The sequence below is a fragment of the Myotis daubentonii genome, chromosome 19 (assembly GCF_963259705.1).
Source record: "Myotis daubentonii chromosome 19, mMyoDau2.1, whole genome shotgun sequence".
NCBI classification, from domain to species: Eukaryota; Metazoa; Chordata; class Mammalia; order Chiroptera; family Vespertilionidae; genus Myotis; species Myotis daubentonii.
The window spans coordinates 22,578,790-22,604,559 of record NC_081858.1 but is presented as its reverse complement, the minus strand read 5'-3'; the positions used below and the strand labels follow the sequence as shown (position 1 = coordinate 22,604,559).

The 25,770-nt window shown below is 50.1% G+C and overlaps 1 protein-coding gene across 2 annotated transcripts; it reads left to right on the top strand.

The window, feature by feature from the left end:
• The first annotated feature begins 6,838 nt into the window (after nucleotides 1-6,838).
• On the top strand, nucleotides 6,839-23,740 carry DAO (D-amino acid oxidase). Of its 2 annotated transcripts, none has more exons than XM_059676006.1 (11): nucleotides 6,839-6,984; nucleotides 12,043-12,245; nucleotides 13,323-13,437; nucleotides 14,435-14,511; nucleotides 15,179-15,244; nucleotides 16,590-16,644; nucleotides 17,860-17,964; nucleotides 18,789-18,871; nucleotides 20,086-20,203; nucleotides 20,850-20,948; nucleotides 22,102-23,740. In XM_059676006.1, exons 2-11 carry the CDS (start codon nucleotides 12,052-12,054, stop codon nucleotides 22,231-22,233), a joined length of 1,044 nt encoding a protein of 347 aa, XP_059531989.1. In that variant the 5' UTR covers nucleotides 6,839-6,984; nucleotides 12,043-12,051; the 3' UTR covers nucleotides 22,234-23,740. The 2 variants fall into 2 exon arrangements, with proteins under 2 accessions (XP_059531989.1, XP_059531990.1); XM_059676007.1 differs by lacking the exon at nucleotides 6,839-6,984 and adding an exon at nucleotides 7,081-7,113.
• Nucleotides 23,741-25,770: the final 2,030 nt, after the last annotated feature.

The window sequence follows — 25,770 nt, the reverse complement described above, 5'->3', positions numbered from 1 at the left end:
CACTTAGTACCCGGTTATCAGATCAACTGCTTCGGTATCACAGTGCTACTGTTTAAGTGACCCTTATTTTTCTTAATAATGGCCCCAAAGTGCGAGGATAGCGATGATCACAATTCGGACGCGCCGAAGGGAAGCCGTAAAGCACTTCCTTTAAGGGACAAGGTGAAGGAAAGAAAAAAAATTGTGTGCTGAGGTTGCTAAGACCTAGTAGGGTAAGAACGACTCTTCCGTCCATGGGGTTGTGAAGGAGGAATAAGAAATTCGCGCTGGTTTGTTGTCGCACCTCAAACTGCAGAAATTATAGCCACAGAGTGTGATAAGTGCTTAGTTGAGATGGAGGGACATTAAATTTGAGGGGGTGGGACATGAACAGAGAAAGTGTTGTGCCAGAAAGCACTGACCCCCTAGTGAGACTTCAGCAAGAGACCCCTGAAATGAGTAACATCAAACCACTCACTGTAAGTAAGAGATGGTTACACACATCTGGGTATAGATTTGGCATTTTATCATCTCACATCATTACAAGAAGGATGAGTACAATAAGATATTTTGAGAGAGAGAGAGAGAGAGAGAGGCCACATTCACACATCTTTTATTACAGTACTAGAGGCTTGGTGCACGAAATTTGTGCACTGGAGGGGGAGGTCCTTCAGCCCGGCCTGCGCCCTCTCCCAGTCCGGGAGCCCTCAGGGGATGTCCAATTGACAGCTTAAGCTGGCAGTCGGATATCCTTAGCGCTGTCATGGAGGTGCACTCCCCAGCCATGAGCCGGCTCAGGGCTTTTGGCTGAGAGGCACTCCCCCTGTGGGAATGCACTGAGCACCAGACAGCAGCGCCTGCGTTGAGCATCTGCCCCCTGATGGTCAGTACATGTCATAGCGACCAGTCTTTCTGCCGTTTGGTAGATTTGCATATTGCCTTTTATTATATAGGATACTACTATAATTCTTCTATGTTGTTATTAGTTATTGTTATTAATCTCTTACTGTGCCTAATTTATAAATTAAACTTTATCATAGGTGTGTAGATATAGGAAGAAACATAGCATATATAAGATTTGGTACTATCCAGTTTCAGACATTCACTGGGGGTCTTGGAACATATTCCCCACAGATAAATGGGTGGCTACTGTACTAGGCACATTTTCAAAATTATTTTGCTAATATTTTTATGTGAATTCTTCTATGTGTCCAGAAACCCAGTGTCAACTGAGCATAAGTGAATCAGGAAACTTTGGCTAGAAATAAGTGATAAAGATTTATTCAAGGGCCTTGGGGTTTGCAAACCGGAAACATAGCTAGGCAAAAACCCAGAAATATTCCAAAGAGGAAAGTTAAAACTTCTTATACTAAGAAGTACGTTCTTGAGAAGACTCAAACCTGCATTCTTAGCCCTAGGATTGGTCCAGCACCATTATCAGTCAGATGAGAGGCAGTCCGGACGATGGATGCCAGATGGTCTGGATACGTGAGTCCCTTGGTTGGTAACCACAGGGTGATCTAGAGGTCTGATGTCTATCCAGGCATTGAACACGGGACTGCAGAGTTCATAAGTTCAAGTTTCCAGGCTAGTTAAAACAAATAAAGACTCATTTCCTTACACTTTAACCTACTTGATTTCAGTCATTTAGCAGCTTGACTGTAGTGACTCCATTTTATTTCTTCACTGTGCTCCTCACCAGCCAACTCTTTGGGGGCAGGGAGGTCAGGAAGGGCTTTCCTGAGGGCCAATGGCAAGAGTTAGGGGGCACTGTAGAAAGCTCTGGCTGCTGCATGGAGAATGGATGGTGGGGCAGGCGAGTGAAGGGAGACCAACACATGGGCTGCTGTTGTCATCCTGGGAAGAGGTAGCCAGTATGGGGATGGAGTCAGGGACATGGAGTAAGATACCAAAAAAGATCAGTCAAGGTACTGGCTTGACTCGGTAATAGAAAGCTTTTCTTTCATCCCAAATCCCTTTCCTCACCTCAGTCTCCACGTGCACGTTGCACAAACACCCGCAAATGCAGTGGTCCAATCCTGCTCCCCATCTTAGCAAAACTGGCTCCACCATCCATCTCACTAACCAACCAGAAACCCAGGCAGCTCCGGGATCCCTCCTCCTGCCTCCCTCAGATCCAGGGGTCAGTACCTCCTGCACCATTTATCTCAAAGGTGATTCTCAATGGAGGCACTATAGTCCCTCTGAAGTGCTTTTTGGAGGAAATTTGTGAAAATATTTTAAATGGATTGAGAGAGAGAGAGAGAGAGAGAGAGAGAGAGAGAGAGAGAGAGAGAAACATCAATTTGTTGTTCTACTTCTTTATGCATTCATTGGTTGCTTCTTGTATGTGTGCTGGTTGGGATTCAAACCTGCAACCTTGGCATATCAGGACGATGCTCTAACCAACTGAACTACCTGGCCAGGGCGAGAAAGAATATTCTAGTGTAACATTAAAAAAAAAAAAAGTTATATTTTTAAAAATCCACAATGCATGAAATACCAACTTTTTTTTTTTAATGACAGGATCAGTACTGTATTGCTGATTTTTCCTTTTTTAAAAAAAAAATATATTTTATTGCTTTTTTACAGAGAGGAAGAGAGAGAGATAGAGAGTTAGAAACATCGATGAAAGAGAAACATCGATCAGCTGCCTCCTGCACACACCCCACTGGGGATGTGCCCGTAGCCAAGGTACATGCCCTTGACCGGAATCGAACCCGGGACCCTTCAGTCCACAGGCCGACGCTCTATCCACTGAGCCAAACCGGTTAGGGCTGATTTTTCCTTTTGCTTCAGGATCCAATATGGCACAGCAAGCTACGTTTACTGATCCCTGCCTTGATTCGACCCTATATTTCTTTATAATTTTGGTTATTCTAAACCCTTTAGTGAAAAGGGCTGGGGTGGGAGGGCAAGAAAGTCAAAGCCCCTGGCCTCAGTCTCTAGGCCTCACAGAACCGGGTTTGCAGGAGGAGAACCAGCTAGAAGTTTCCCTGCACCCAGTGGAGCCCTTTCCATCTGGTACCATCTTAATTTTTTTCGTCATCATTTATCTAATCATCTTTGACTTCATTCTTATCGTCTCAGCTCAGTTTTGCATCTATTAAGAACAGCAAGTTGCCTGGCCGGTGTGGCTCAGTGGTTGAGCGTTGACCTATGAACCAGGAGGTCACGGTTCAATTCCTGGTCAGGGCACATGCCCAGGTTGCGGGGTGCAGGAGGCATCAATGATTCTCTCTCATCATTGATGTTTCTAACTCTCTCTCCCTTGTCCTTCCTCTCTGAAATCAATAAAAAAATATTTTTTTACAAAAAGAACAGCAAGTTATTTGCTGTCTGCTAGGCCGTTATGCAAAGTGATTTGCAAGGGGGTTGAGGGACCTGGTTTATTAACATCTAAATGTCTTCCGTCCTGGCTCCCGGGTCGCCTCCTACAGGAAGATCAGATTTCCCTTATCTGTGCGCCTGCAGTCCCTGCGTCTGTTACTGGGTTGGGCCTCTTTATTTATTTCTTGTCACACAGTTCGGATTCTCATTTCACAGATGAAGAAATTGATGCATGGAGTGGTGAAGTCACACACCCAAGGTCACTTAGCTAGGGAGTGATGACGCTGGGGTTTGAACCCACGTTTCTTTACTTTAGAATTCAAGCAAAAGACAGAGATTCTTCCAGTATAGCCTATGGGGGGGAAGGGAAGAGAGGATAGAGTCAAACCGTGTAAGCCATTAGTATACTATCTGCAAAATATGTTATAGTAAATGAGCTAATATTGGTAAGGTTCTTAGAACAAGACAGGCACAGGTTCAAATAAATGAAATATGATATCAAGTAGTAAAAAGGGCTTGAGAGCCCTAGCTGGTTTGGCTCAGTGGTTAGAGCATTGGCCCTCGGACTGAAGGGTCCCCGGTTTGATTCCTGTCAAGGGCAGGCTCGATCCCTGGGGCATGTGAGGGAGGCAACCAATCGATGAGTGTCTCTCACATCGTTCCTTTCTCTCTGTCTCTCCCCCACCCTTCTACTCTGTCTAAAAAAATCAATGGAAAAAAATATCCTCAGGTGAGGATTAAGAAACAAAAAAAGCAGGGGTGGGAGGGTGGGGGTGGGAGAAAAAGCAGGCTAAGGTGCGAGGGTGAGGAAGGGGCTGTTTAGGCAAGTGGCCAGGGGACCTCTGGGCAAGATGACATTTGAGCAGAGGGACCACACGCCCCACCAGGTTGATGTCAAAACCCTGGAATCTGCCAGCTTCAAACTGGCCTTCGGTGTTAGGAGTCAGGGCAGGCACTTCCTTTGCCTGGGGCTTACTTCCTGCTTTTGTGAAGGGGGAAAGAATGACAGCACTTATTTCAAGGCTGGGTTATGGGCCTGACTGCCCAAGTCCAACCCCCCCCCCCCCCCCCCCCCCGTGACCTGTGAATGTGACCTTATTTGGCATAGGGTCTGTGCAGATGTCATCAAGTGAAGATGAGGTCATCAGGGTGGGCCCCAGTCCAGTATGACTATGCCCTCACGAAAAGGGGAAATTTGGACAGAAAGATAGAGACACAGAGAAATCGCCGTGTGGAAATTGGAGTTTTGCTGTCACTAGCCAAGGAACAGCCTAGAACAGCGGTTCTCAACCTGTAGGTCACGACCCCTTTGGGGATGGAACGACCCTTTCACAGGGGTCGCCTAAGACCATCCTGCATATCAGATATTTACATGACGATTTATCACAGTAGAAACATGACAGTTATGAAGTAGCAACGAAAATAATTTTATGGTTGGGTCACAACATGAGTAACTGTATTTAAAGGGCCAGAAGGCTGAGAACCACTGCCATAGGGTCTGCCTTTAAAAACTGTGATACCCACATTCAGTGGTCCTGTATGAAGGGACCACTGGTTAATCGCCGAGTGGAAACATGTTCAGGACAGACCATACTGATACGTGAACTGGGCGTCGAAACAGCACCCACAACGTGATCCCATTTGGGGCACATGAAGGGGTGTGTTTATGTAATGTTTGGGGATATTTGCCCCAAATGTGAATGGCCCCTCTTTCCTGGTGGTGGGATTGGTTACAGGGGGTTAGTACTTTCTGCTTTATAGCTCCTGTTTTGTAATAAACTATTGAGGTTATGATGATCTTAATACTCAGAAAAGATATAATAAAGCTAATTTTGTCTGAGAGAGTGTGTGTGTGGGGGTGGGGGTTAACTTGTTATTCTATAACTTCTCGTGGCCCCCACAGAGTTCTGCCTCCTAGTAAATGGATCTTTTGCCCTGGCCTGAGTGTGCTGTTTCAGAGCTGCTAGGAGGCCACGTTGTTTATCAATCAGCCAGGAGGCCAGAGAAATCCTTGATCCCTAACATTCCAGCCAAAAAAACAAACAAACAAAAAATGCTTCCCAATGGTCTTTGGGGCCTGCTAGCATGATCAGTGAACTTCGGACTTCAGAATAGTTTCTCGAGGACCTTGCAATCAACCCACCGGGTGAGCCATATACCCTGTGGGACTTAAGGCACATCCCTTCCTCTCTTTGGGGCCTCAGTTTACTCAGCTGTAAAATGGGCACATTCAACCGTTCAGTGTTTCTCAGCTTTTGCTTTTTTTTTCTTTTTTTTCTCATGCCCTCTTCTGATAAAAGATTTTAAAAATTGCACACCCCTCCTTGGGGACGTCTTAATCCAATACCCAAGAATATACTGTGGAACTTTACTTTCTGTGCTTTGTATCATGAAAACAATGGGTGTCCCTGCACCTCATTTTCCAAAATGAAATAACAGTACCGAATATGTTTTTCACATACAGCACAGGACTCTCTGAAACCACAGCCCACACCCAGCCCTGCGGTGTGGGAAGTCCCTGTGTGGTCCCTGATACCCTTCACTGTTCCCGCTCAGTTAAGCTCTCTAATGTGGTGGCCCGGTGCTCCAGCGCTGGGTACAGACGGCCTGTGTGAGGGGTCACCAGATAAAATCCAGGGTGCCTTGTTTTGTTTTGTTTTGTTTTTCCATTGATTTTTAGAGAAAGTGGAAGGGAGGGGAGAGAGAGAGAGAGAGGAAGAGAGAGAGAGAAACATGGATGTGAGAGAGACACATCAATTGGTTGCCTCCCACACTCTTCCGACCAGGGCCGGGGAACCTGCAACCAGGGTGTGTGCCCTTGACTGGAATCCCAGCCGGAACCCTTCAGTCCGAGGGCCGATGCTCACCTTCACCTTTTTATTTGATGATGCTGAGGGTAGGGGCCACGTAGAGGCTGGTCCTTCAAAACGGACCCAAACGATGCCTCCCTGAGGGCTGGTTGGTTCTTCTCTCTGGGCCTCAGTCTCCCCATCCATACAGCGAGGTGCCCGATGACCTTTGGGCTTTAAGAACCACCGCTCCAGGCCTAGCCCTGCAGAGGAGGGACTGGAGCCCTGCTGCTAGTGTCCCTGGGATACCGAGCAAAGATCCACGCATCCTCATGGTCTCTTCTTGGCCTCATCCACCTAGCGTCCCAGAATGGCACTGAGCGGGCCGGCCGGCCCGGGGAGCCCTATCCAGTACCTCTGGCCTCCCTTCCCGTGCTGCCAAGATGACCACCCCTCCCACCCCCTGCAGGCCAGGAAACGGCACTCCCTCCCCCAGGGTGGCAGCAGAAAGAGAGAAGAAAGAGGACCGCCTCCAGCTGGCCGGGGAGACAGGCCTGCTTGTGCCCATCAGCCCTCCAAGAACCCCCGCCTGCCCCCTCCCTTCCACCGAGGCCTGGACACAGGGCCTTGGGATCAGCCAGAAAAGTCAGGCAGCTTTTCAGGGACTTGGGAGTGAGGGGAGGGGGTGGGGGGTCCAGCCCCTGCCAGCAGCACCGCGCCAAGCTGCGCCCTGTCTATAACTCCGGACTTTGACCCTGAGCTCCAGTCCCGGCTGGCGGGCAGAGGACTGAGGACAGGACACCCCTGAGTCAGGAGCCTCCCCTTAGGAGACAGGACCCTGCACCCACAGCAGCTGCCTCCTTTCTCCAGAAGTTTGGCACACCCGGTGAGTGGGGTGTTCTTATTTTTTTTGGGGGGGGGGAGGCAGTAGAATTCGTGTTCTCCCGGTGTCAGCGGAGAAGGCTTCAGACTGTCTGAAGCAGGTGACAGCCTTGTAGTCCGGCCGGGACCTCGGGTAAGCACCTTCGCCTTTCTAAGCCTCTGTTTCCTCGTCTGGAAGATGGGACCCTAACTCACCTCTTACAGGGTTGATTTGAGGGTTAAAACAGGTGATTGATGTAAGGTGCTTAGCATAGAACTGGCCACGCACCAAGTCCTCAATACATGGCCATTATTATTTGGGGGGCGGGGAGCTGGCAGCCTGGCTGTCAAGCGTTTATAAAATCTGTTCCATTTTAAATATAAACTCTGAAAACATCAACATCATCAGAAGGAGCCCCAGGGCGCATCTTGGAGGCGCTAATAGTGTTCATTCAAATACCTTCCCCGGGACTTGCTGATTTTTTTCAGGACAATCTTTCCTAGTCTCGGCTGCGCACATGTGGCCATCCAAGGCAGGAGCTGCCTCCAGCCACTTTCTAGGGAAAAGGGAGCCGATTAGCAAAGAAACACAGGACAAGCAGAAAGGGTCAGTGTCCATGTACTGCCGGCGGCACGGTGCAGAAAGCGCAGGTCTGAACACTGGCCCACACCGGCTGGGTGACTGTGGGAGCGTGGCTTTCGCTCCCTGCACCTCAGTTTCACTTCTGTAGAACCTTCTGGAGCAGGTGAGAGGATTAAGTGAGAGGATGTCTATACTGCATCTACATGGGTCTGGCAAGTGGCAGATGACCAAAATGGTTCCCTTTCTGCTCCATCCTTAAATAGACACTATAATTAGATACACACACACAAAGTTATGGTAATCAGTGTCCAATTTGATTCACCTACTTTATTAAGATCATTGATTTAGGACATACTTATTCCCTCTTCTGTGCCTATCACCAACACACTGAACATTCCTGTAATTGTTATATTTTATGTGGGTTTTTTTTTCCCCCCAGTGTAGGACTTTGAAACATTGGGGTATCTCTTCACCTCTTTGACCTTCAGATTTTTCACTTGTGAGTCAGGCTGGCCTGGGCCCTGCTTCTTACCAGGGGCTGTCTGAGGCTCAGTTGCGTCCTCTGTAAAAATGGGCACAATGATCATCCCAAGGGTGGGCGGAAGGTTAAAGGAGATCGTGCATGTGAAGTTCTCAGCATAATCCTAGGAGTTGAAAAACTAGCAGCGGCTGTCATTGCTGTTTCTCTCCACATTGTAGTTCTTTTCTGGACGTGACCTATCCCGCCTTTCACAGGGTCTTTTTAACCTCAAGACCCTACAAATCTTTTTTTTTTTTTAATACTCACCCTAGCATATGTTTTTATTGGTTTTTGAGAGCGGGAGAGGGAGAGAGCAACGTCGATGTGAGAGAGAAACATCCATCGGTTGCCCGTCCTATGTGCCCCGACTGGGGGTTGAACTTTCAACCTGGGCGTGTGTCCTGACCGGGAATCAAACCTGCGACCCCTACATGGGATGACGCTCCGACCGAGTCACACTGGCTAAGGCCCACAAATCTTTTTTCACAAATGTGTGACTTCAGCTGAGTCCCTCCTCTTCTTTGAGCCTCAGTTTCCCCATCTGCATGAGGACGTCTTGCTCACCTTTAGAATTTTACATACTGCAGAAACTGAGCCCCGCGCTGTGACTTGTCCCTTTATCCGGCCAGCTGGGACCGGAAGTTACTCTGGGACTCCCCCCACCCGCCCCTGGACACCACACCTACCCGGAGGCTTTGCTTGTTATCCGAGACGTGCCATGTGCCTGCTCTGCTTCTGTTCGAAGCCTTTTTCCCCCCCCACCCCCCCACTCGCCCGCCTAGAAACCTCTTAAGGGTTTTCAGACACTCTCTTCTCTCATCTCACACAATTCTATTATATAAGCAGCTCCTTTCCCCCCTCAATTACTCACTGGTTTTCTAGGTGACATGAGAATGAGAAAAACTTGGGCCCTAGAAAAAGCAGAACTGGGCTCCCCCCCCCGCCTCCCCCCCAACCCCCGCCTTCCTCCAACTCTTGCTGTGACTTCTAATAACCTTGCTCTCTCCCGGCCTCAGCTGCCTCAGCTGCGAACCAGGGACAACAATAATCACCGGTTTAATTTATGAACTGCCCAGCGCTTTACAAATACAGTGGGGGCCTTGACTTACGAATTTAATTCGTTCCGTGACGGAGCTCGTCACTCAAATTACTCGCATGTCAAATCAAAAAGTGAGCGAGTGAGACACGTGATGCTGGGCTGCTGTTGTGGCGTTCACTGCGACGTTCGCTGCGCCCACTAGCGGTGGGGTATCTGAAGCTGGCTCGTGACCCGAATTTTAGCTCGCAACTCAAAGCAAAAAATCGGCCGAGAGACGGCTCGTATCTCGAAAAACTCGTTAGTCGGGACACTCGTAAGTCAAGGCCCCACTGTATTTTCTCTTTTGATCCTCTAAGAACTCCATTCATTCATCTATTCATTCATTCATGAGTCCTTGCTACGGGCCAGGTACTCTTCGAGGCCATGGGGACAGAGCAGTGGACGAAAGTCCCTGCTCTCCTGGAGCTGATAATCTGGTGGGGAGACAACCGGCAGGGCGCTTTGTGAACCCTCAAAAGTTTATGGAAGAGGAAGCGGAGGCTGTTACGATGAGCAACCACGCATCCCGGTTTGTCACGGGACTCTCCTGGTGTTAGCACTCGGCCCCCACGTCCTGGGGACGCCCTCAGTCCTGGGACTTCGGGAGGTCGGCCACCCTCGCTCGGTCAGGTTACGTGACTTGTCCGGGGTCACACCGTTCGTCCGCGCCAGAGCCAGCTGTGAACCTGGGTGTGTCTGACCCACGGCCTGGGCTGTGACTGCCGCTTCCCCATGCCGTGCCGCCTCAGGGATTCATTGTGGGGAATTTGGACAATACAGAAAAGCCCTCCATGCCTGCCTTCCTATTGTTGATGTACAAAAGTGCTCAACTCTATGGAGGTTATGCAAAGACAGTCAGAAGGCCCAGAGAGGGGAAGTCACTTAGCCAACGTCACACAGCAAGGCGGAAGTGAAGCCAGGTCTGACTCTCCCTTCTTCCTCTCCCCTCCTCCACACCCAATGTTCTTTCCTTTGTCATTTCCAAAGTGCTGGGGGACAGAAGGAGGCTGCCATGTATTGAGGGCCTGCTCGTGCCAGGCACTGTACCAGGAACTGTTGCCATGCTGCTCATTTAATCCTTAGGACAAGCCCATGAGACCAGGTTCCTCCTATTTTATTGATGAGGAAATTGCAGGAGGAGGCTGGGGGTGCCTGAGAGGGTCTGCCTACTGTCCCCCGCCCCTCCCCCCAACCAAGCCCAGGTTGGCAACTGGAAGAAGCATCGCCCAGAGCAACGATGCGATTCTTTTGTTTTGGCGTTTTTTATCTTCAACTTGGCTGCTGAAATCCTAACAGAGTACGGTTTTTGTGGCCTGGAGCCGTTTCCTCCTTTACAAAACTAGGCCATACTGAGAATGTCCTGCCGTTCAGGGCCACAGGCGCGGAGCCAAGGTCTGTGGGAGGAGAGTTGTGAGTAAAGAGGAGGGAAAGTTGAATTTGGCCCTTTCGGGCACAAACGTCCCCTTGTTCTGCCTCAGCAGGAGCCAGTAGAATATTTCCCTGCTGTGCAGGCCCAACCAGCTTCAAGGTCAAAAGCTGCTAGGCCTTCTAAAATTCTGAGGACCCAGGCAGCCCAGCACCCCAAGGCCGGCCGTGAGGGGGTGCGCTGGAGGACCTGAGTTCTGAGGCCAGCCTTTGCAGCTGATGCAGCTGATTTGCTTACAGCTGCATCCACTAGCTGCCAGCCCGGCACGGCACACAGTAGGTGTGCAAAAAGTGCGTGTGAGTTTACTTGAAATGAAATCCCAGCAGCACCCCTTCCTGGCTCTGTGACCTCGGGGAAGTGACTTTAATCTCTCGGGGCCTCAGTTTCCTCATGTGGAAAGTGGAGCCAATATCACTAGTCCCTACTTTAATAAGACTATTGGGAGTCTTACATGAAATCAAGCATGGGAAACGTTTAGTGCTGAGGCCGGCACACAGTAGGTGCTCCGCGAATGTCAGTCAGTCGCTTCTTTTGTACTAGACACTGGGTTAAACGTTTTGCATGTGCCATCTTGGTAAATCTTCCATCGACTCTCTGAGGCATGAGTTTATTTCCCCATTTTCCAGAAGAGGAAATTGAGACTTGGGAAGTGTCTTGCGGTTTGCCCAAGGCCAATGGCCAGTAGGCAGCAGAACTGAGATTGAGATTTGAAGCCAGAGCCCATAGTTCTAACCATTTGACTCCCCAGCTTAGAGCTGGCTAGGAACTCTGCCTACGCCCTTCTAAATATGTTTTTATTGATTTCGGAGAGAGGAAGGGAGAGGGAGAGACGGATAGAAACATCAATGATGAAAATCATTGATCAACTGCCTCCTGCACGCCCCACACTGGGGATTGAGCCCGCAACCTGGGCATGTGCCCAGACTGGGTATCAAATCTTGCCTTCCTGTTTCATGGGTTGATGCTCAGCCACTGAGCCACACGCACCGGGGTTAGGCCCTTTTAATGTTCCCAGATGGATACAGTGCGTTCGGGGAGGCTTCCCATGGGAAGTGGTATCACTTACCGCTGTGTGACCTTGGGCTTTGCCTCTCCATGTCTGTTTCTCCCTTTGTCAAGGTCATGGTGAGGACTGAGTGTTAAAAGGGTCTGGCGGTATCCGCCACTCTCTAAGCCAGCGGTTCTCAGCCTGTGGGTCGCGACCCCTTTGGCGGTCGAACGACCCTTTCACAGGGGTCGCCTAAGACCATCCTGCATGTCAGATATTTACATGACGATTCATCACAGTAGCAACATTACAGTTATGACGTAGCAACGAAAATAATTTTATGGTTGGGTCACAACATGAGGAACTGTATGTAAAGGGCCAGAAGGTTGAGAACCACTGCTCTAAGCCTTCAGTGGGGGGTGGTGATGGTGGTGATAGTGGTGATGGTGATGGTGGTGATGGTGATGGTGATGGTGATGGTCCTGCAGGCTGGCACAATGCGCGTGGTGGTGATCGGAGCGGGCGTCATTGGGCTGTCCACCGCCCTCTGCATCCACGAGCGCTACCACTCGGTCCTGCAGTCGCTGGACTTGAAGATCTACGCAGACCGCTTCACCCCGCTCACCAACACCGACGTGGCTGCTGGCCTGTGGCAGCCCTACCTCTCCGACCCCGGCAACCAGCAGGAGGCGTGAGTGAGGGTCCCAGAGGGTGGCCGGGCGATCAGAGGAGCTGAGTCTCTGGAGGGGGCTGCCCCCTCTCAGGGTCCCTGTCACCAATGACAAGACCATTGTGGAGGCTATGGCCTGGCATGATGTGAAGAAAATAATAAACATGAAGCTCCTTCTAGGTGCTAGACAGACGCTGCACTTGGTCTCGGCAGTGATGGAGGGGACATGTGCCAGACCGATGGAGGCTTTGTCTCCATCCCGCCCCTAAACCAGGAGGCTGTCGATGCCAGATGAGTCAGCAAATCAGGAATACCTCTAAGTGAGTCGATCAATGCTCAAGTTTAGCGAAGAAGTTGCAAAGGTCATGATGTTAGTTTTGAAACCCCCAGCTGATTCCACAAAGGAAGCCTCAGATGAATATCAGCTCAAACAGACGTTTTATTCTCCCCACAAATTCCAAACCAATGTTCCTGATCAGTGGGTGACAGCTCAGGGATCGGGCTCCTTTCCAGCTCGTGGCTCTGTCATTCTCCTCCGTGGCTTCCAACGTTGCCCTTCACATGGGCCAGCACCCTGCACAAGGAGCATAGCATGAGGACTACGTGTGCACAGTTTCTGGGGTCTTTTGGCTAGAAGGCAGTCACATGGTCACGCCTAGCTGCAAAGGAGTCGGGGAAATGTAGTTGAGCTGTGAACCCAGGGAGAAGAGGAAGCATTTGGGAGTGCCAGCTGGTGTTCACAGTGGGGTGGAGCCTAGAGAGAGCTTGAACCGTGTGGCTCACAGTCTCCGGAGCAGGTCACAGCCTTCATTTAAACTTGGCAACTACGTGATCCTAAGTTGGAGGTAGGTTCCAAATGGTTGTGAGGGAGCATGCTCTATTTCCCTCTTCTCTTTTCTATTGATGGGGACATATTGGAAAGCTTGGGGAAGAGGGAGACCCCTAGGCACGTGGGGGGCTGCAGGAGTGTACCATGATGGATTTCTGGATTTGGACACCTCCCCACCAGCCTGACCACAGCCCTGGGCAAGCTGACCCTCAGAGCGGTCTTATCTAGCTCAGGGCATGACGTGATGAGACTCTGGTGGACCCTTCCAGGCACTGGAACCGGCAGACCTTCGACTACCTCCTGAGCCACATCCATTCCCCCAATGCTGCAAACATGGGCCTGGCCCCGATCTCGGGCTACAACCTCTTCCATGAAGCTGTTCCGGTGAGTGAGGAGCCCTTGACTGTGGGGCAGAGCCTTGATCACAGACCAGAGTCACGTTCTGTAGTGGGGGGCACTTGGTGCTGAGGCCAAAATACGTCCTGTGACCCTGCAGGTGGTCCCCGGGCTTTTCATCAAGATGGACTAAGACACTCATCATGGTGCACACTTCTAAAGCCCCTACTGTGTGCCAGGCCCTGTCCTAACTACTTTACAAATAGTGACTCAATTCGCTCTCACAATAATTGAGTGTTATTATTATCTTCCTTTTGCAGATGAAATGGCGTACCTTACTTGAGCTCACAAAGTTTTAAAGTGGCAGAGCTGGGATTTGAACCCAGACAGTCTGTGACCACATGGGGGATGTTCTCAGGTTGCTTGGAGAGGGTGATTCGGCTGGGTGCCCACAACCCCAAGCCAAGGTTTAGTCAACATTTAACCCTGTGCTAAGAGCATTAGCCACGTTATCCATTACCTTCCATGGGACCGAGAGTGACTATTAACTCCATGATACAGACCAGAAAACTGAGTCTCAGAGAATCCAAGGTGTTCAGGAGTGAGACTGAAATTTCCATTTATGTTGTCTGACCCCACTCTCACTCTTTGGGGACTTTCACTGCCTCCCCTTTTGTCTCCCATATTCCCAACCCTTACCCTATCACTCACCCCAAGTCTTACTCTTACCCTTAGTATAGCATAATGGTTAAGAATTTGGACTCTGAAGACAAACTGTGTGGGTTCAGATCCCAGCTCCACCATTTATTAATTGTGTGATCTTAGACAAGTCACTTAAACTCTCTAAGCCTCAATGGGCCCATCTATTAAATGGGGATAGTAATAGGATCTACCTCAATGGGTTGTTGGGAAGATTAAATGGAGTGGTATAAGTAAAATGCTTGGAACAGAGCCTTACACACAATGAACATTATATAAAAATTTTTGTTATAGTTACTCTTGACTTGCACCCATCCCTGTGTCACCTCCTCTCCTTCTTCTGCAGGACCCTTCCTGGAAGGACATAGTTCTGGGATTTCGGAAGCTGACACCCAGGGAGCTGGACATGTTCCCCGATTACAGGTAAGGTTACTGTCATGGGCAAAGGGAATGAGGCCCGACAATTCAGACAGACCCGTCCAGAAGGCAGCAGAAGACGGAGTCACCAAAGTTCTGTCCCATCCTACGCCTAGAGCCCCTCCTACCTTGGTCTCCTGGTGCTCTGTTCAGCTCCTTCAGAGAAGAAACCCACCCAAACTGGGCCTTGGGCTAAGGAAGTGGGGGTTATGGAACCACAGATCTCAAGGCCAGAAGTTCCGTACCCCTTTAAAGAGGCTAGGTGACTTCCGAAGGTCACACAGCCAAGTGACCAAAATGGGATTCCAATCCAGTCTGTGTGACACCAAACTCCTCTGTTCTTTTCCCTACAGCCCAGTGTCTTTCCGGTCCTCTCCTCACCCACCCAATGCTTGAATCCCCTCTCCAAATGCACATCCAGTCTCCACTTGCACATCCCCAAGTCAGGGATGGCTTTGTCTGACAGAACAAATTTCCTTGCATTGAGCTATAAACCACTTCCACTTGAACTCCTCCCAACAGTGGTCCTGTCTCGAGCCTTGGGCCCACACCACCACCACCTCCCTCCACCACCCCTCCAAAAAAATACAACCACCCAACACTGCTCCCATCTCCACTGGATAGCCTTCTGATTCTGAACCTTTGTTCCCACCTTTGCCTGCTGTGACTCTAGCTATGGCTGGTTCAACACAAGCCTGACTCTGGAGGGGAGGAGGTATCTGCAGTGGCTGACTGAAAGGTGAGATGTTCAACTTTAGCTTCAGGAAAGCACTTCCAGGGACCAGGGTTGTAGTAGATGGTTGTTCATGGTATTCATCTTTGTATCGACCAACCCCAAACGTTAACCTTTAGATGTGGTTTGAGTTAACCACTGTGCAGTGGTTCTGTCTGGCTGTGCAACAGAACCACGTGGGCAACTCTTTACATGGGATGCCTATTATCAACCTTACTAAAATCCATAACATTTGTGTAGTAGCTTTAAATGGATTCTCTTAAGTTTTCCAGGTCTATTTACATCATCTACAAAACATGCGTTGCCTTTTATTTTTATACCTCATCTTTTTTTCTTTTTTCTTGTCTAACTGCTATGGCCAGTACCTCCAGAACAATGTTAAATAATACAGGTGATAGTAGATGTCCCTGTCTTGTTCTTGATGTTGATACGAATCTTGAAGTGTTCTACATTAGCAAACATTAGCTTGAGAGATACATTTGTATTTATAGTCACATGCCTTCACATTAAGAAAGATTCCATATATTTCCCACCTATTACTATTTCATTATGAATTTTAAAAATATGGAATAGATGGTGGCTTTTATCAAGTGACCTGGGAAGTTTTTTAAAACGTAGCTTTCAGGACCCTGCTTCATATCTACTGAATTAAAACCTCTGGGGTGGGGCTCAGAAATTTGTATTTTAGGAAATCCCCTGGGTGATTCTAATGATCAGCCAGGTTTACGAACTATTGCGCTAAAACCCGGTTATTTCTTCTAACCTTGGGACACTTAACGACTCCCGTCTAGGCTCTTCCTGGAACAAATGCTCCAAGTTTTTCTACCTTGAGGAAACCATGTAGATAAAATAGTCCTGAGGTTACGCTTCAGCCTTTATATAGTTTTGTTGTTGTTTTTTGTTCTTTTGATGTTTCTACTATATTTCTAATAGTGACAATATTTTTCAGCTGGGACACTTAGAGGGAGGGGTGAGTGTCCCTAGCCCCCCTCCCTCCTCATGCTCTGCTTCTGACAAAGGGGTGGCATTGGTCCAACCCTGTCCCCCCTCCCCCCTGCATTTAGCGTGAGCCCCAGCCCCGTCACTGACTCACAGTATGACCTTCAGCAAGGCCCTTCTCCCATCTCCATCTGCCCGATGAGGAGCTTGGACCGTCTCAGGTTTCCCAAGGGACATCTCATGGCCCCCTGGGGCACCAAGGTGCTCATAAACCGGTTTGGCTGTACAGCCGTTTGCTCCAGGAGCACCCCATGGGATGGAGGGTCTTTGGGACGTGTCCCCATGCTGTCCTTGTGGATAGGTAGGGGAGAGGGTTGAGTAATGAGCTTTTCCATGTGTCTGATCATCCCAGGTTAACCGAGCGGGGAGTGAGGTTCTTCCAGCAGAAGGTGGAGTCTTTCGAGGAGGTGAGCTGCAGGGCTGGCAGGGGCTGGGCGTGGGAGAGAGGAGGGGGGGAGGACGATTGCTTCCTGTTGCTGAGTTGAGGGCCCCCTCCTCAGTCTTCCAGGATCCCTTTGAGGCCCATCCCAGACTCCAAACGTCTGTCAATCCCAGAAGGACTCGGGCATTTTGCCTTGATATTGGTGGCAGAAGTGAAGGGACAGGGGCACCATGGCGGCCATGAAGGGCTGATCTATATGAAAGCCCAGTATCAGCTGCTCCCCACCCCCAAGTTCCAGACACTTGGATTGCCTCCTACCGACCTCTGGGTTGATGCTTCTGCAAAGTCACGGGCCCCAGCTGACTCACCGCCGGAGTGACACCACCACCAGTCATCATGACAGGAGCAGCTACCGTCAGGCGCTGGCCTTGCCCAGGAGCTTTGTTCTAGGACTCCACTCAGTCCCGGCAGCTAGGGTAGTGCTTGGCTCATGGAAGACGCTCAGTCCCCGCAGCTACTAGCATTCTATAGGAAGCATCGCTCTGCGCCCAGCCTTGACGGGCCCTTGGGAAATACAGCTGACTCAGACGCAGCCCTCATTCCCAAAGAGATGACAGTCCAGTGTAGCAAACGCTAGCTCATGAACAGTAACAGTGCCCTGCGATGTGTATGCCCCAGGACTGACCTCTGAGGGGCCTCACGGGGGCGGGGCTGGGAGTCTGGGTGCCTATCAGGCTACATCCTGGACCTACCGAGTATCCCACCCATGCCCAGCACTAGGGGTGCCAACGTGCCTTCTGCAGGTGTCTCGGCAGAGGAGAAGGCAAGAGAACGAAAGGAAAGGGAGTCAGAAAGAGGAAGAGAACCAGCTCCGCTTGCTTTCTGACTTCTGGAAGGTTCCAGAAAGGTCCCCCCTTTTCCATGGTACTCCTTTCTAAGCACGTTTACACCCAGAGCCACACTGGATCCTCACAGTGGCTTGCGAATGTGCATTACCAGCCCCATGTTATTGCTAAGGCAGCTGAGCCTAGAGGAGGTGACGGGACATTTCTGAGGCCACACGGCAGGTCAAGGGCAGAGCAGACATTAGGGGCAGGCCCAGGAATTCCTCCCTTGAGTCTCTGCCCTGTTGTGCCACAGGGAGCTGAGAGCTTTACGGTGAAAGGAGGGTAGGAGAGGGGGCAGGAGTACCAGGATCCTTACCCCCTTCCACCCTACCTGCCCTGTTGGTTGCTGCCAGGTGGCAAGAGGAGGCGCCGATGTGATTATCAACTGCACCGGCGTGTGGGCCGGGGCGCTGCAGCCGGACCCGCTGCTGCAGCCAGGCCGGGGGCAGATCATTAAGGTGAGTGTGGAGGTGAGCGATGAGACCTCCGGCTTTTGTTGCTAGGAAGATGGTAGCTGCCTGCTGATTTCATCTCCAAGGACAGAGGATGGGTCAGGGACATCTGCCAGAGGAATTGCCTGTCGAAGAAGCAAGAGAGACCAACGCAACACGACCCTCCCAAATGTTCTTCTTAATAGCACAGCACGCGTGTCTATATTCTAGTATATGCTTGTGTATATATGGGAGCTGCATATGTGTGCGAGCATGCCTATCATTATAACAAAAAGAGGACTTCGTTGTGTCCATCGCTGAATACTCACCACAACCCTTTGAGATGGGTCTATCATATCACCATCGCCGTCTCACGGATGGGGAAACCGAGGCAGAGGAATTAAGGAACATGCACAAGTTCACGCAGTAGTAAGCGGTGGGACTGGGATTAGAACCCAGGCAGCCTGGAGTAAGAGCCTGGGTATAAGCATCAGTCCACACCACCTCTCACTGTGTACGTGTACATGTGCGTGAGGCGTGCCTGTTTGTGAACGTACACGTGTGCATTCGTAGGTGTGTAGGAATGGCGTGTGTATGCATGTGTGTGTGTTTGCACACACGTGCTGGGCTTTTCTGTGGGTACATGGGTGAAAACATGCGATGCTTCAGGGGGCAGGTTGGCTCTCAGTCAGGGTGCTCTTCCTGCAAGTGCAGGCAGCCAGGTGCAGACGGCGGCAGGGGCTCCTGGGAATTGTCCACTCTTATCAGAGCATGTGGTCTTGGAGGGGAGCAGGGCAGGGGGCCCGCTGATCCATCTCCCCTGAGGAGACTTCTCCGTCCTCTATCAACAGGTGGATGCCCCTTGGATGAAGCACTTCATCATCACCCATGACCTAGACAGAGGCATCTACAAGTCCCCGTACATCATCCCAGGGTAAAAAGCTGGCATCGTAGGCAGCAAGGGGCCATCTTTATGCCCTCAAACTCCTTCTGCCTGCCTCAGGCCCCTTGCTTAGTCCTTCAGCTTTTTTCTTCAAATGTTTTTTTTTTTAAGTGTGGTTGAGTCATTAAATGCTTGGGAGAGGCCAACAGAGATAGAAATACCAACAGTGGTTTTCCACCAACACTGAGCCATGCCCTGCCGGCCAGGCTTGAACATGCTTTCGAATGAGAGTGATGCTAGAGACAAAGGTGATGCTGGAGACAAAGACGTGATGGCAGTGACACTAGACGTGGTGTGAATGGGAACAGCAGGAAGGGTGGTGGGAGTGGTGATTGGAGCTGATGGTGATATTAATGACAGAGGTGATGGTGTTAATGAATATGGTGGTGGTCTTGATGCGATGACCACCATGTTGATAGTGAAATAGTGGCAGTAAAGGTAGTATTGCCATTGATGAGGAGATCAGTGTCAATGCTGGTGGTGCCTGGGAGGGGGGGAGGTAGACAGTGCTCATGGAGATGTCAGTAGCAATGATAATGGTAACAGAGTGGCAGAGATGACAGTCTCAGAGGCCATGTTAGCTCTGTGGCTGTGCTGACTGTCTCAATGGCGATGTCGATGGTGAGCAGGAAATGACAGTATCCATGGCTAATGATGGTGGTGGAAATGGTGACTGGGGATGGTGGTGATGACATCTCAATGGTAACAAGGAAGAAAGTAGTGCAGATGGTGTTGTTGATGGATATGACAATGGCAATGGCCGTGGTGTTGGTGGTATTGGGAGCAGGGATGTTGAAGGTAGCAGTGAGTTAGGTAGAGATGGTGGTAAGGGTTAGCATGGTGATGACAATGGCAATGGCCGTGGTGTTGGTGGTATTGGGAGCAGGGATGTTGAAGGTAGCAGTGAGTTAGGTAGAAATGGTGGTAAGGGTTAGCATGGTGATGACAATGGCAATGGCCGTGGTGTTAGTGGTATTGGGAGCAGGGATGTTGAAGGTAGCAGTGAGTTAGGTAGAGATGGTGGTAAGGGTTAGCATGGTGATGACAATGGCAATGGCCGTGGTGTTGGTGGTATTGGGAGCAGAGATGTTGATGGTAGCAGTGAGTTAGGTAGAAATGGTGGTAAGGGTTAGCATGGTGATGACCCCCACTCATCTCAAAGGCTTCGTTTCCCTTCATCCTTGACCCTCCTTACTTTTATGTAGGATCCAGGCAGTGACTCTTGGAGGCATCTTCCAGCTGGGGAACTGGAGCGAGGTGAACAATAGTGAAGACCACAACACCATCTGGGAAGGCTGCTGCAGACTGGAGCCCACACTGAAGGTAAGGGGGAGAGGTATCCGGTCCCTAGACCAGGCTCCGGGCAGCTTGATCGTGAGGACATGTGGAAGGGGAAGATTCCACCACGGGATAATGGGGCGAATTAATTCCGGCACGGGCCTGTGGAATACACCCGAATTTGATAATGCCCAGGGACGTCCTGCTATGGGCTGATGAAACATATATGACCATGACTGAGACTCACTCTCTGTTCAGGTGACACCTTCAAAACATATTTGTTGCAGAAATTTCAGTTTTCTCATGTGCCTGTTAGTGGCAATGACAACACTGATGGTGATGAGGGTGTGACGAGCAGGTGGAGGTAGTGGCTGGTATCGATGGTGATGAAAATGCCGAGGATGGTAATAAGGATGGTGATGAGGTGGTGACTGTTGACAATATCATGGTGGTGACTGGTGGTTGATAAAGATGGAGAGGCTGATAGAAGTGGTGGCAATGAGTGATAGTAATGATGTTGGTGGCTGACAAAGGTGGTGATGATGGCAGTGGGGATGAATAAAACAGACAGTGATGGTGTTCAAGGTGGTGGTAATGATACCGAGGTTCCAAAAGTGAACTCTCTATCCCCTAAAAACGGCAGCAGGAAAAAAATAACCCGGAGATGAATTACTAACACTTTTCTTTCCAGGATGCCAAAATTGTTGCTGAACTGACTGGCTTCCGGCCAGTACGCCCCCAGATTCGGCTAGAAAGAGAACAGCTTTGCTTCGGGTCTTCAAACACAGAGGTACACTTTCCTGGCATGGAAAACAATGCCCTCCTCACTCCTAAGAGGGCCCTTGGCAGGGCTGGCTCATGTCCCCTCCTCTACAAATGAGGCTCCATGATGGTGAAGGGCCCACTCAAGGTTACATAGAGGGCAGTGCCTTGGTTTGCTGGGACCTGTGGTCAAGCAGAAGGAAATGGGCACCTTAGTGAACATCTGCTTTGTGCCCATGACACGAACGACCTTAGGGAATCTCCCCTCCAGCTCTTTTGGGGTGGGCACTGTCCTCCCTGAGCTTCAGATGAGCAAACAGGGGCTCCAAGAGGTGGAGTCGCTCCCTACATCAGACCACTGGTGAGGGACAGGCTTGGGATGTGATCTGAATGTGACTCCAGCCCCATTTCCCACGTGTCCATTTGTGGCTGCTCCATTGTCTCTCTGGGGTCCCCTCCCATGTCCTCTCTCCTAGGGTAGGAACTGGGCTTATTGAAATGACGGGAGGTGCTGTCCTGGGCTGAAGGCCCTGGCCTGAGTGGGTGGGGGTTGGGTTCCCATCAGGAAAGCAATCTTCCCATCGAGGTCACCGTCATTTCTTATCCTGGGAATGTGTGTACAATCGGGAGAGTCACGCATGGAGCTTTTAATTCCCAGCTAACGGTTTTAGCTTTGAAAAGGGCCCCAAGGTCATGCCTCTGTCTCCAGGATGAATAAGCACGTTACCCAGACCCCACTCTTAGGGGGCCCCTGGTTTTCTTTCCTCCCGATGTGGGTAGAAGAGTCGTCTATTCACACAGGAGGTTCAGCAATCCGGAGCAGGGTGGGAACGAGGAAGGTGATTTAGAGAACATCAAACCATTGTGTGTGTGTGTGTGTGTGTGTGTGTGTGTGTGTGTGTGTGTGTGTGTGTGTGAAAACCTCTGACTTCAAGTTTTAGATGATTCTGCATTTCCTGTGCTGAGTGTATAAAGCAGGTTCATCTCCTAAGTAGAAGAGGAGTCTAGGGTGTCAACCTCCAGTTCCCCAAACAATCCCCTTACTGCTGCTCCCAGAGACCCCACCCTCCCGCCAGGGTGCTGAGAAGAGTTTCTGTGTCCTCTGGCTTTGTCCAGGACTCTTCAGAAAGTTCCTGAATCTCTCAGGGCAGACCAGGCCACCTCCTCTCTTCCTCTCCCAGGTCATCCACAACTATGGCCATGGAGGCTACGGGCTCACCATCCACTGGGGCTGTGCCCTGGAGGCGGCCAAGCTCTTCGGCGAGGTCTTGGAAGAAAGGAAGTTGCTCAGGATGCCACCATCTCACCTCTGAAGATGCCAATGACCACCGTCCCCCCCCCCCCCCCCAGGACTTCCCGCTTTCCTCGGCCAACTAACTAATCAATGTGCTTCTCTCTAAGTCAGCGGTTCTCAACCTGTGGGTCGTGACCCCTTTGGCGGTCGAACGACCCTTTCACAGGGGTCGCCTAAGACCATCCTGCATACCATATATTTATATGACGATTCATCACAGTAGCAACATGACAGTGATGAAGTAGCAACGAAAATAATTTTATGGTTGGGTCACAACATGAGGAACTGTATTTAAAGGGCCAGAAGGTTGAGAACCGCTGCGTAAGTCATCACTTACCCCCGCCCCCCACCCCTGGCTCCTGTGGACAAGAAGCGTGAGGTGAGAGGGAATCATAAGGTCAATTCCTGGAGGTGAGTCCAGCCCCATCTGGGCACGCTTTGACCTCTCTCTCTGGGCCTGGCATTACTAAAGCTTACTCCACGAGTCCTCAGAAGGAAGGAAATCTCAGAAAATCAAAGAGGCAAGCAAGGAAATGAGGTAGTTGAGGTTAAGTAACTCGAGGACAAGTTGCATGAACATATTAAAGGTTCTGAAAAGTCCTGCAGCGAAGACACCTACCTGATGTTGTCTTCCTAAACCTAGCCTGGCTACGGAAACCTTTTGCCCAGCCCTAATGCCACAGAATGAACCGGAGGGCGTGCTGTCACAGATTTCACAGGAAGTTATATGTCGAACTGGAATACAGAGGAGGCAGAAGAGATGAGGCATGAAATTACCAACATATGATGCCTGTTTCACATCCAGGATCCCAAATGGCATCAGCGGCCCACCGAGTGGCCCCAGGGACACCATGGAATCCTGGAGAAGGGGCCACGGGAAGGATCATCCCCCACGGAACCCCTTCACAGAGAATGAACTCACCAAGCTCACTCCTTGTTTGCTCAGCACCTCTCTACCTTCTGGCTGGTATCCCCTGAGATGGCAAACAGGCTTCCAGATGTTTCTGAAAGCCTTACATGAGCCGAGAAGCCACCTTAGCATCTTCATCCCTAATCATCTGCCTCAGTCTCTTGAGTTGAATTTTCATCTGTCTGGTTTTGTTGTTTGTTTTTTTTAAAAAGACTGGAGCCTAGAAGTCTTCATGCATCTGGGACCAGTGGCACCCTGTGTGCTGAGAAGAGGTCTCGACTGGCCCACACCATGCTATGTCCATGCCATTACTGTTTCTTCCTGAATTGTTTCACCAGATGGTTTTTGGGTTTTTTTTTGCATTTCTGGGTCTTTTGCGTTTCCATATAAATTTTACAACCAACATGCCAATTTCTGCAGGGAACGCCAGCTGGGATTTTGATAGGGATTGTGTTGAACTTATAGATCAATTTGGGGGAGTATTGATTGACATCTTAACAATTTTAAGTCTGCTGAGCCATGAGTCTGGCATGCCTCTCCATTTATTTAGACCTGCCACTTCTTCCAGCGATGCTTGGTACTTTGTAAAAATCTTGCACTCCTTTTGTTAAGTGTATTCCCAAGAGTTTTGTTCTTTTTGATGCTATTGTGAGCGGAATTGTTCTCTTACTGATGACTCTAGAAAGCGCTTTGTTCTCTGGCATGGTGGGAGTTGGGGCATTTGAAGTAGTTCCTCAGCAAATATTCTTGACTAACCGGGAAGGATTCTAGGTGAGGTATGTTCAAATGTCAAAGAATCAGAATACAGGAAAGCGCCACCCGCGGCTCACACCTGGCAGAAGGGGCCTCGGAATCTTCTAGAGTTTCATGATTGGCATCTTGTGTTCCTCCCACAACACCCCGCATCCCTCCATTCGCGCCCATATCACACTGCATCACAGTGACCTGTTAGGCCTGTACCCGCCCCCCCCGCCCACTGCACCCTGAATGCTTGAAGGTAAGGACCAGGTCTTATTCTTTCTTTGCCTTCTCAGTGTTGAACATCATGCTTGATGCATGGTGGAGACGCCATGCATGCCGACCACATGCCATCACACGATCCACAGCAGTGACCATGAACAGACTGGAGAGGTTACATATGTGTCTGCCTGGGTCCCAGAAATACCGGTCATTGTGCCAGCGTGCGGACAGAGCAGGCCAAAGCCACCATGTTTGAGCCACCTCTTGACCCAGTCTTCCCAACCCATCTTAATTGGGCCAGGACTATAGCAAACACTAAACCGGACCAATCGGCTTCCTCCCCTGAGGATTTGGAAGTGGGACACTGAACAGCCGAGTCCGGTATGTTTGCAGAGCCGAGCCGCGGTGAGTGGAAGCCATATGCAGGGTCGGCACAGGCAGCAGCCACAAGGAAGCACTCACTACCAGAGGCTGCAAACGGCGGCCCCTTCACCAAACCTGGCCTGCAGTGAATTTCATCGGGCCCACACATCATTGAAAAATGTTTGACCCGACCTACTAAAATTTGGAGATTTGACATAAAAATCCAGATTCCTGTCTTGAAAATTGGGAGATCCCATCATGCAAAAAAAAAAAAAAAAAAAAAAAAATCAGCTACAACTGAGTAGTGGCCGCCCCTTTTCTGGGGGCCTGTCTCCTTGCGCTGTGCAGTCCTTCTCTCTTCCTGTACTTCTTCATATGAATTCACCTGAGTCCAATCGCCAGTCCTTGCCATTAAAACAGCCTGATGGGAACTCCTCCAACCCCAATCCCCCCGCTCCATCTTCCTTCTTCCATGCTAACAGAATCCCAATTCTGTTTCAAAAGGCTCCTGTGGGAAGTAGATCTCCCCCCCCCGCCCCCGCCCCCCCCCCCCGCCCCCCCAGCCCTAGGGAAGAATTCATGCTGGAATGGGCATGGGCCCAGGTCTGATCAATGCAAAGCAACGGTAAACCTACTGAAGGTCTGATAAAGGAACAGACCCATTTGAAGGAAAACCTTCAGTGACTGCTCCTTCCCCGTTCTACTCCTCCTGTAAAAATGCTAATAAATACGATGCCCGGCCCTGTGGGAGTCCCCCTGTGACCATGAGGTTTCCGACGGCCAACATGCAGACGAGAGCAGGGAAGAACGGCAAAAAGGAGTTGGGTCTTTGATAACACGGTTGAGCTGCTGGGCCTTTCCTAGAACTGCCTGACTCTGGGCTTGCTGTTGAATGAGCAATGACTATTTCAATGGTTGAAGCTACCACTGACTGGTTTAACTGCTGCTTGCAGCTCAAGGTCGCCAGTCCTTTGATGCCTGTTAGTAGTAACTGAGGGAGACTCTTCATCTCATCCTTCAAAGCTCTCTGGTGCTTCATATTTACTTAAAAATAAAGACCGGCCGTATTCACGTCAAAGTCCATCCCTACGAGAGTCTTCCATGCCGTTGCCAACACCGCCAGGGGTGTTGATGTGTTTCGAGAATATTTGAAGGAAGGGGAAGAAATTACGCAACCCCAGCTACACTGAACGTCCTTTGCCATTTTCTGAAATCTTTCCTAACGCAGACGAATGGATGACATTTCCATTCACGGAAACAGGAGCTTTCGGATAGTTCAAAATTAGATGCAAACGTCCTCAGCGAGAGGCGTGGGCAACTTTT